The sequence below is a fragment of the Merops nubicus genome, unplaced genomic scaffold, assembly GCF_000691845.1.
Source record: "Merops nubicus isolate BGI_N331 unplaced genomic scaffold, ASM69184v1 scaffold30820, whole genome shotgun sequence".
Classification (NCBI taxonomy): domain Eukaryota; kingdom Metazoa; phylum Chordata; class Aves; order Coraciiformes; family Meropidae; genus Merops; species Merops nubicus.
Genome location: NW_008583991.1, coordinates 3,321 through 15,098, shown reverse-complemented (window position 1 = coordinate 15,098; position 11,778 = coordinate 3,321). Strand labels below are relative to the sequence as shown.

General features: G+C 34.7%; 1 protein-coding gene across 2 annotated transcripts; it reads right to left on the bottom strand.

Moving 5' to 3' along the window:
• Positions 1-329: 329 nt before the first annotated feature.
• On the bottom strand, positions 330-10,402 carry STX2 (syntaxin 2). 2 transcript variants are annotated; one of them, XM_008942874.1, is made up of 10 exons: positions 10,335-10,402; positions 9,763-9,862; positions 8,241-8,315; positions 7,247-7,320; positions 6,935-7,043; positions 5,167-5,240; positions 4,919-5,056; positions 3,396-3,506; positions 2,164-2,291; positions 511-807 (listed from the first exon to the last, which is right to left on the bottom strand). In XM_008942874.1, exons 1-9 carry the CDS (start codon positions 10,353-10,355, stop codon positions 2,208-2,210), a joined length of 786 nt encoding a protein of 261 aa, XP_008941122.1. In that variant the 5' UTR covers positions 10,356-10,402; the 3' UTR covers positions 511-807; positions 2,164-2,207. The 2 variants fall into 2 exon arrangements, with proteins under 2 accessions (XP_008941130.1, XP_008941122.1); XM_008942882.1 differs by lacking the exon at positions 2,164-2,291 and having other exon boundaries at positions 330-807.
• Positions 10,403-11,778: the final 1,376 nt, after the last annotated feature.

The window sequence follows — 11,778 nt, the reverse complement described above, 5'->3', positions numbered from 1 at the left end:
CTTCATGACTTCATTCTTTCACCAGAAATGTTGCAACTAACTTTTTATTATCAAGGTAAGAAAATATTTAAAGCAATTAACCTTAGTTACATTGAAAGAAAAAAATAAAAACATGAAAAGTGTTAAAAAAAAAAAACAACTAAGAACTTCTTTTTTTTTTTTTTCCTTCAAGTGAAATGCAATAGGCAGACAGTTAAATAAGTAGCCTTCTCAAGATAAAATTTTAGCATTTGTTGGAAACTTTTGAACTATAAAGCTTAGATAGGTTAAGGTTAATAACTAATACACTTAAAGACAAGGCTACATCTCAAAATATGTTCACATGAGTGCTAACAGCAGCAGCAGTGGTAAGGCATTAAAATTCATTGTAAGAGTTATAGTAGCAATAGGAAAAAGCCAAACAGTCAAAACTCAAGTCTCTCCATTCTCCACTAAACTGTTTGTAACACTGAGATATGAAAAAAAAATCCTAAGTTACTTAAGTTCAAAGCAATTGAGTTTCAGTCTTACAAATGTGTAGTTTATGATGAAAATCTACACGTATCCTAATACATTCTGAACTTCATTTATGAGTAAACATTAAGAATGATTTTGTTTTCAATTTTTAGCCATTAGTGACAGGTCATCATCATGGAACAGTATAAGGCATCATACATTAAAAAAGGTTTGGTTTTACTGAAGATGTTATTTTGGAGTTCCTGAAGGTTCGTAACTCTTGGAATGTGCTTGCTATGATAGTGTTGTTGCTAGGATAATTCCAAGTATCAGAAGCAATATAGTTACACATATAATTATGAACATCAATTTCTGTAAAAAAGAGAGAAAAGTTGACATTGAAATACCTTATCAGATACTGAACCATTTAAATACACGTATAGCTACAGAAAATTAACCATACTGATACACCTGAGTGTTTGGATTTTCTTTCTGAAAAATACTTACTGCTATGATTTCTTGTTGTTAGTCTTTCTTCTCTAATATACATGTAACAGTAGTTACAAGATAGATCTATTTGTGTAACACTTTTGCATTTTGCTTCACAGAATAATTGTTATTACTCATACCCAGCTTATGTGAACACCACTGCTTACAGAAACAGATGCATTAGTGAACATCTACTTATCAAGGTCAAGTCTTAATACAGTAACATTGCTTACTGCCACCCCACAGTATTTGTAGCCTGCTCAAACCTTTATAATTACACACTTACAACAAAGCATCAGTAAAAACATTGTGTAGGCAACAACTCAGAAGAGCTGCAATAAAGAAAAAAAAAGTGTTCTATGTAAATGCATTTAAGTCTGACATGAGGTCAGGTATTTCTGACTGTAAGCAATGATACAGTATAATCCTGTTATCTGACCATAAACCAAAGCTGAGGAGAAACTTAACATCAAAACTCAAGACTTTGATATTAAAAGTGTTAGTACAGGAAACTGAACTCCCGATTAGCTCTCTGAAATGACATCCAGTCATAGTGCTTCATATGCAGTTTGAAGAGACTACATGTAAAAGTTGAGTTTCTGCTGGACAGAAGAGTTAACTGCTATTTTCTACTTAGTCTGGCTAGGTGTTATCTTGACAAGAAAAGCTAGATTAGTACAGAAAAAAACCTGAGGATTCCAGCTAGTATACCTGCAGATTTTCTTTTACAAATACCTTATTTCCCACTGTTTCATTTAGTCTATTAATATTAATAAACAGCTATAGTAATAAACAGCTTCCAAGTAAGAAATTTTAGGATGTTCTGCAAGGCATAATAATGAACTTCATCTACTTTTAGGAAAGCTCTACTTAAAACCACAGAAAACCCCACCTGATCAAGTCCCAAGTGTAATTACTATTCCATATCAGTTCAGCTTTCTGATATGAACTTAAAAACAATTCAAAGGACTGCAATATATATAACCACTAGGATTTTCTGTCCACTTTCTTTCTGTTTGAGTCTTATGTAGTGATTGCATTCTGTCAATTCAGCAGCCTACCACTAGATGTCAGTTTTTAATATTCACACGCACAGCACTTTCATAGTATGCAGAAACAGAGAAGATCCACCAAGCCATCTCAAGCCTACCCCCAGTACTAACTGTACAGATATTAAGGGTTAGTAGAACAACACAAGGTGGAGTAAAACAAGAGGAAATTAGCTGATTAGTTACTTACTGCCACACTGGCAGGAAATCATGCAAGCTGAGGTTATCCAAGCATCACCGAATACCAACAGACAAACCAATAATTAGACCAATTATGGCAATCAACACCAATGACACAATGATAATTATCCACATTTTCTGTCAAGAAACAAGGTATTATTACTTTGATATTAAATACATTAAGACTTGCATTTATTTTCAAATTGTAATAGTTTCTAGATCTGCACTCATTTTTATTAAATCCCGCAGCTCTCTCAATTTGAGATAAATTTATCAGTATACTCTTGCATGCATAACAGAAAAACATTTTAAAATAGTGTTTACAGGCAAACTAGTGTGATTAATACCTGTATGGTTATCAGAGAGGAGAAAATCACAACTGTACAAGTAGATTAAATCAGCTCTTTTGACACTTCTGACATTTTTATTAAATGTGACAGGCGTGTTATCTATATGTAGATATCTATCTATACAAAGATACACTATTCCCTCAAATCCAACCTGCCAGAGAAAGCCTCAAAATTGCACAGCACCTCAAAAAAGGAAATCATAAGTGTCAGAAGGACACTTCATTCATTCTGCATCCATACTGTTACAAAATATAAAAATAAAAGACTGAGTGGTTTGATTTCAGAATGCATTACTTGGCTTTCTGATGGGATGAAAGATGCTGAAACACAAAACAAGTTTCCATGCCAATGGAAAATGCCTGAACCTTACTTTGAATTCAGTTCCTCCACAAAATGGAGTTGTTGTGGTTTATTGTCACACCCTTTCAGAAGATAATCTAGCACTTTTGTAAAAGTACAAAAGTAGTTATCTGTAAAAAAAAATCATTACAGATAGAATTCTAAAAGTAAGCCTGTTTCAGGAAAACCAGTAATTATATTTTTCCTGTTAATACAGTACTAACGATAGCTACGAATTGCTGATGTATTTTTGTAGTACAAGACATCCTCTACTGCTAATATCAGTTTTAAGTATAACAGATTAATTCCCATTGGAAATGTTCCGATTTCTTCCAGATTAAGGGGTTTGTTTGCAAAATCCTTTGGTAAATCTTCCTCTGTCATTCACAAATTTATAATTGTATCTTCTAATTGAATTTTAAATATCACAACTACAAAAAGGTAAAACATACATATTAATTCTACTTTGAAGGACTGAATACAACAACAAAAAAAGTCAACTAAAATGCTATATTAATCTACTGACTAGCAGAATTACAAAAATGTAGCATACCCTCCGTGCTTTACTTTGATATATAACTGCCTTTTTTGTCTCTTCTTTTGCATGTTCCACATAATCAGATGCATTCATCACGTTCTTTTCTATGTTGTTGACCATTTCGCCCTTAAAATGAAATTTTGAAGAAAAAAAAAGTTACTGGAATCCATGGATCCTTGTTTAATGAACCTAAATGAAAGCCTATAAAAGACATGTACGTTATTCACTTGTTTAAAATCATTGCATATTAGTTGGTGACATTTTTTCTTCTTTGATGTGTAAAAGAAAAAGGGAATGAGAAGCAAGGGCTCGAAGTTCTAACCAAACAAGGGACATTCATGGGCAGGACAAGCATATTTCTCCCTTTCACAGGAAAAAACACTGAACACCTGAAAACATAGCCTTCAATGTGAGGTATGTTTTACCAGCCAAAACTAAAATTGCCATACTAAAGAGATCAGAAACCCCTGATGGGCCTGGCAGGGGGAAAGGGTATCGACTATGCTGACACAAGGTTCAACAGTCATCTAAGAAAACACGCACATGTGAAAGAGACTTCCAAAAAGTTCCTCAAAATTGAGGGTTTGGAATGTTAATACATAACGAATTAAAATTAATCATGATGAATGAAATTTGGTAATGAAATGGAGGACTGGTGAAAACTTAACAGTAGGTCTGTTACCTGTGTTTCTGTCCATCGGAAGAAATAATCAGCAGCAGTAAATAGCAAAGCATTAAAGAATGATGCACAAGTAACTTCTGTTCATTTCTAATTCAACAGAAAACTGCTACCAGTTTGCCTTGGCTATATACTTAAAATCAAAGCAACACAGGACTTCTAGAACAAAACTCAAAACCCAATTAAACAAACCAAAAAAAGTCTTTTGCAGGAAAGTTTCTCTCCTGACCATTACTCTTCACTTTCCTGCCTAAGTCAGAATATTTTAAGAATAAGAACACAAGTTAAAAATATTTTTGTTAGATAATTGGTAAAGATTACAAACAGAACAAATTTACCTACACATGAAGACAAAGCTTATGAACAAAACAGACCTGAATGACTTGTCAATCCCTTTACCTTCATGTTAGTTCTAACAGCAATCATACCTGTGTATCATGTGCAAGTTGCATCCACCTTCACTAACACACATCTCATTCTACCCCAGTAGTCCCTCTCCATGTCTGTGAGAATCTCAAATTCCCAAGATATTAGCCAGCATTCCAGAAGAAAGTTGTTCTTACTCAAACATGCACAAAATGTTCAAGCATATTGCAATATAAGCATTTGGAAGAAAATATCAAGTATACCAACTGAAAAGAAAGTCAACACTTAGTTCTTCAGAGCACATTATGTCTAGATTGTATGTCTGTCAAAACAAAAAACCTTTAGTGATAAACTTTCATATATTCTAATCACAGTCAAAACCCACTAAGTCCTCATTATCTGATTATAAGCAATTGTTTCTGCCTATTTCAAAGAGGAAAAAAGACTGAGGAAAAAGCACCACTCACGTAGATGTTTGAATTGGTTCACTTACCTGAGTCTCCACAAACATTGCCATGTCCATAAACATCTCATGGAGCTCCCGTATGCTAGATTCCAGCTTCATAATATCCTTGTGACGCGACTCAATTTCATTCAGAGCTTGCCTAGTTATCTGAGAGTCTGATATAATCTTCAGGAGAATGAAAAAAGATATGGATATAAATAAGTAAGTGCTGACCCATTTTCTAAATAGCAGAAGCAGCAGAATGGAAGAGACACAGCTGGACCAGAAGTACATACATCAGAAGTGAAAATTGACGGATTACCACTCTCTAACATTTCTTCCAGTTCCTCATCAGTGGTGGTCTTTCCAGCTAGGATAAAAACAACAGCACTTCACATACTTATTCATTAGCACATGTAAAATTTTACCATATGAGAAGGACGACAACACAAAGCAAATTCTCGCACTGAGCATTGTTCAGGATAAAGCAATGTAGTGTACAGCCATTACCAAGTGCCATTTTGCATATTAAAAAAAAAAGAAAGCACCATGCAATAGCGAGTAAACAAATGTAGATTCAAAGCTACAATGAAGCCCTGGTTGGTGGGCTTTGGGTTTTTTTTCTGCTTGGTTGGTTTAGGATTTTTTTTTGGGAGGGTTTGGTCAAAATGAAGCGTTTGCTCAGAATCATTTACGGTGTACATTTGAACTTTGTTAAGTGGAATGTTCTTCAGAAGGAAAAACTTGAGATTCAGAGTATTTATATCACATTCAATATTTATCTATTCCATCAAGTCACACTGACACCTAATTTACTTGCTCCCCATCACTGTGTGGGCAATAAAATCTTTATGTAAATTTAATTTTAGTAACACAGAATCACACTGGTATTCCACATAGAGAAGACGATTACCCCCAGCTAGCAAACCCTCACTTCTGTTTTTCATAATACATGTAACAACTGATGTAGTTTAATATTGCATGTTTAAGCAAAGTGAATCCTATTGGTGACCCTGGTATGACAAATGAATGTGTTGTGTAACTCGTAACACTTGCAAGAGATTTGTTTTGTACAGATTTAAAAATGATGTATCAAATCTCTGCCCCTTCCCTTCAACGTTAAGTTGAATATCTATAACTTATATAGTTCTGTCCTATCAGATGGAAGTTACAGTTTGAATACTGTTTTCTGATATATGTACCCAAGAAGGCTGCAAAACCTGCTTTAACATTTTTAGCACTGAGAAGAGCTGAAGGCTCTAATTAGATCACAACATTAAAAGAACCATGTCCTGAGGTATTAGGGTCCCTCTCCTCAAACAGATGGGTAAAGAAGAACATCACTTGCCCGGTAAACTTTACTGAAATCCTGGATTGAACCATTAGCATGAGAGGCTAATGACAAATCTTAGAAGCCAATGAAAAGCATTCTAACTTTCAAACTTTCCTGTTCACAGTTCCTGTTTCACCAGTATTTGTTTGCTTTTTCAGTAGTATTCAGAAATGCTTCTGAATGGATATTTTTAGACTCCTGAGGTAGATGCCATAGAGCACAGTCAGGCACCTTTCTGAATACTCCTTGTAATAATCAATGATGAAAGAAGTCAAAAGTCAGTCAACAACTTATTAGAGCACATAAATTCAGGTGACATAAAATCAACGCTGCTGTTGTAACCATTGTTCTTACTGACACAAGTAACAGCATAAAAGGAGATGTTGTCCTGTTTAGCATGTTAAATTTGGAATGGCTTTAAATAACACTTGCTATCTTCAGAATGCAGCTTTTCTTAATGCCTTGTTTAAAGTTGCAATATTGTAAATAAGTGAAATAAAGGAAAAATATGTTTTCTTTAATAATTTTCAACATAAAAGAAATTTAGTTAGTGTTTTCTCTTTTCTTTACAGCTGTTCTCAAGAGCAGAGTCAAAGATTTTCTGTCATATGATAAAATACTTTCTTTTCCCTCATGTACTTCAAGAACATGCCCAAGATGTACGATGCTTTGTACCGAGGTACTAACACCCCAATTCATCTGTTTAAAGAAAGTGTATTCAAGTCACTTACTTATCTCTAATTGCCTCTGTATCCGACCTTTGCTGCGTTCTCGAAAGAGAGTTTGAGTCTCGTTGTATTCCGTCATGACCTCCACAAACTTGTGAGCTAATACAGAGTGCTGTTTTTCAAGGATTTAAAAACATGGAACAAAAATGGTTGGTTTTCTTTTTTTGACTCAGTTGTTCTGCAGTAGTACTTGCTTTAAGTGGTATTTACATTCCAACAAAACAGAACGTGAAGTTCTGAAACTATTTCAGAAAGGTGAAACTCACTCTGATTTACCAGAATCCTTTAATTTTCTTTAAATTTCAGTGATCATACCTGTGTTTTTCTTATCCTAAGGTCCACTGATGTCCGATTTGCATTTTCACCCTGATCAAAACTTTGTTCAATAGCTACAAAAAATACAAGAATGAGTCAACGTTCAGTGTAATTATTTAGTAGTGTGGCTTAGCTACTTTGTAAATACCATATATTTTACATTTTTTCATGCACAAGCTCCCCAGAGACATGTTTAACATTTCAGGGGAAGAGGGGGTTGGCAGTGATAGTTATCTATCTGTGTAAAATTCAGAATAATTTTTATAATTGGTACAGATCTTAAAACACAGTAAATACTTCCACACTCAGAGTCACACTGTCTACTATTCTGGAAACGTTTCAAGGTCTAACAAAATGGGCAGCTCTTCCAGTTTAAACAAACACCATACCATGCTGTTTATGGAAGGATAAAAGTGTATAGTAATTGTAATATGGCAACATTAAACCACTCAACATTTCAAAACCTATGCTATGCAATTAAGACAGTCACAGGAGAAAGACACAGCAAAATTACCTAGTCTGAATTTAAAATACAGTAGAAGTTCTAAAGCAATTCCCTATGTAGACAATTACGCCATGGAGATTGTCTTTTTTGCAGTTAAAATTTAATCTTCCAAAACATCATGAACCAAAACCAGCATTTGAGTTGTAGAATAAATTTCTACACAGAGGACTTAGTTTGCATTACAATTTTCTAGGCTATTTCTGAAAGTAAGCAAGCTCCTTGTCCTGTTGCACAAACTAGTCTGTGCTGAGACCTGGTATTTATCAGCAATGAAACTTGCCAAGGAGGAATAAAGTAGTGGGTGATATTGTTACTGAGATTAGTTAGAAGGGACTTGGCTCTCCTCTTAAGAGCTCTGTATTACAATTTATGCATACATAATGCAGCTTCTAGACTTTAGAAGTTCAACTCCAATGTGTTATGTTTTTAACACTACTACCATCCTCAATCATTGCAGTGACAGTGGGTTTATTTCTCCTGACAGCTTACCCTTTAACCTGGCTCGGATTTTATTGGCAATCTTCTTTATTTCCTCATTTAATTCTTCAAGTTCTTCCTTTGTTCCTTTTAAAAAAAAAATAAATATTCTTTTTTTAGAACTGTTAATGATTGATAATAATAAGCCAACAACCATCTACAACTCTACCTTGCAATCTCACAATTTGATTTAGTACAATCATACAGAGAAGTTTATTATAGTCTTAAGTACTTTAAGTATGATTTTTATAACAGCATACTATCAGATTCCAGATTCTTATGAAAGGTCCTTACACTTGGGAAATATTATCACCAGCTAAACCAAGCAACAAAACAGTCCTCATTTTTATGGGCTTAATGTAACACTTTATTATAATATAATGATTATTCATTAATATTCATTTGTGGTGAAAATTAAAGTTCATTGAAGTCTATCAAGTGAAAATACATATTTATTGCACATTTTTTTGGTTCTGCTTATCACAGACTCATTGCTTTTACCCTAATTAACATAACTACCATGTACAGGCTAGATTTTTTTGAGAAATGTCTGTTATTTGGTTTACTGAAAACACTAGATTCACAAGATCATAGATTACCTACAAGGAATGTCATGTTCCTATACAATTCATATGCATTACTGAGCAGAACTTTTAGCACAAACACAAGCTGATAAGTGAGCTGATTTTAAACATTCAGATAAACCCTTATTAACCTTGAGATTCACTGACTCTGATTAAAGTAAAAAGCAGTCTGTAAAATAAATTAAGAATACAAATGTATGCCTATCCATAAACAAAGAAAATAGGGGGAAAAGAAAAACTAACATCCAAAGTTCAGTTTTCATCAGCAAGAAGATAAATGTTAAGTTAGTCTTGCAACATTCCACAAAAATATCTAGGCATCTTTTCTTCCCTTTTCTTTAAACCCAGGCATGCCTTGAACTAAGAAGTGTTGAGAACAGAGAAGGTTCCATGTTTCTGGGCAAGTTCCCCAAACTCCTGAGCTCTCTGTTCAGAAAGCACATCTTCACTTTCAGCTCTGAGGTTACACCCTCTGAAAATAAGGCTCCAGCATGGAACTCACTACTGCTGGAGCAGCTGGCAGCAGTGTTACTGTTAGGCAGGAACTTGCCCCTTCTGAAGAATAAAGAGCAGGTGATGGCTCTACCATGTGAGTTTCCATGGATAATTTCAACACTTCCATAAATTAAAAGAAATGCAAGTAGCAGCTAAGTTTCTGAAGACACAACCCTTTTCAAGATACCAGATTAAACTGACTTTTGGTCTAGTAAAGGTTTGGATGATGCAACAAATATTGTTAAAATGTATTTATTCTAATGAGTCTTTAAAAAGGTTAAATACATAAAAGAAAGTATCAGTTCAACAGCAGATATGAAAATATTTATATACATGGTGTTATATTTTGCATTCTGAACATCTGATAGTACTATTCCTAGAGATAGCTAAAAAAACCCCACCTTATTTCAGAGTATCTAGCCACACATCTGAAACCTTAAAAAAGCAATACTCACTTCCTTCAGGATTTGGTGCTGACAGGATAATGCTGTGCTGCTTCTTGACTTCTTCCACATTTTGTGCTATTTTTGCTATATTATTTCTAAGTTCCTCAACCTAGAAGAACAGAAATATGGCAATGAAAGCATAAATAATTCATAGCAAAGATTTAAAAAAAAAATAATTTGGTAATAAAAATTGTAAAGTATTTCACTGCAACATTGCCAAGTATCTGACAGAGATCCCAGCAGAAATGGTGACATCTGATTCAATACTGACAGCGTACACTTTTTTAAAGAAAAAATGGTATTCTTGATAGCAAATATATTCTATACAGCCAAAAAATTAAGTGCTCCTATTCTCAATAAAAAGTTTTTTAAGTTCTATAAGCAAATTTCTCCACAGGGAGTTAAAAACACTTTTCTGCAGTAAAGACAAAGAATACATAAACAAGCAAAAGTCTTACCAATACTTGGCATACCACTGCCAAGCATACTGGGTGAGTGTGTGCATGTAGATGAATTGTTAAACCAAACTACAGAAATTAAAAGGCACAGACAGAAAACTGTTGTGCAAACTGTGACTTTACCTGTTGGAAGAAGTCATCCATAAAATGGTCTTTTTCAACAATAACTGTCTCCCCATCTTCGTTTCCTTTATACTGTAGAAGATAACAAAACAAATCTATGAAATAAAACTCAGGATACCCATCTGAAACAACTACGACTCCTCCTGCGTTGCTACTGCACACACATTTCTGTAAAGAGTCTGCAAAGTCAAAAAAGTAAGTTTTCCTTTTTGGAGGACTGCAATCTAAAAACAAATAAGCAGAGGTCAAAGAAAGTCACCGGATCACCACAAAGCTGTGAATGTTAAGGCACACTGTGCTCTGTAGAATTCAGGACAGAACCAGTCTGTAAGCGGTGCCACAGTTTTCACTACCGGTCATAAAAATTACTGTAGCACAATTTGGCATGTAAATGTGCTCTCATGGCATAAAGGTACTTCTGCAGGATGTCCCACATGAACTGAAAAGAATATTTGGTTCACAAAGCCAGTATATCAAACCCTCTCAAAGAAATACTAAGAAGCATGTCAATGGCTGCCTTGTGATATAATAAGCTAAACTCCTAATGAAAGCTAGAGCAAAAAGCTATCAACAGCTGCTTACTAGTTTTGCCCTTGGGTGTTTTCAAAGCTGCCATTCCCCACACCAATTTAGACATAATTATGCTACACTAAACTATACATGGATTACATAATGGATAAACCCTTAAATAGTAGCCAAGGAGGCAAGAGCTCAAGCTGACAGGCTCTCCCACATCTCCAGGACACACATTCCCCAAGTCACACTTCCCTAACCCTTGAGCCAGCCCAGCAGAATATATGGATCTTGACAGTAAATGAGATGCAAATTTTATCAAAGAAAAAGAAAGAATTGATATGCATTGTATAAAGGCAAAGAGTTCCAGCTTCCACAGTCTATAGTTCCCTCTGGAGAGAGCACAGACTGTTTCAACTGCATTGAATCAAAGTTAGAACAAAATATTATTTTACCACACAGTCAACAGGTTTATCTGTTAGGAAAAAAAAAAGGTCTCATTAAGGGATTTTCATGTCAAAGGCTTCCTTTGCTTCTAGCACCCCCTTTCTGCTTCAAAACCCTCATCCCACTAAGCAGTAAGCCCTTTGTTTCTGGTTCTATTAAAACAGGTTAGATTTATATTATTTGCATGACAATTCTGTAATTTAATCCATTGTCAGACAATGATTATTATTTAATAAAGTTTACACTCAATGAAAACCCACACATGAAAATCTAAGAGTACCCCAAATCTTCAATGAAAGTTATTAGTTATACTCTGTGACAGCTCCTTCACTGAAAATTCAAGGAGTGCATAAAGCCCTATGACAGTATGTTTGTCAGAAATAATCTGGTTCTATTCTCAGGGGAAACCACAATGCCCCAGCTGAAATAGAAGAATTGAGTTGTTACTGCTCTCCTGGACTACCTTCCAATCACTCATAGGGCT

Coding starts and splice junctions, on each gene's coding strand:
- STX2 (XM_008942874.1), bottom strand. CDS start 10,355: ATGGATGACTTCTTCCAACAG. Junction 9,863..10,334: donor TGGATGACTTCTTCCAACAG/GTAAAGTCACAG, acceptor CTGTTCTTCTAG/GTTGAGGAACTTAGAAATAA. Junction 7,321..8,240: donor AATCCGAGCCAGGTTAAAGG/GTAAGCTGTCAG, acceptor TATTTTTTGTAG/CTATTGAACAAAGTTTTGAT.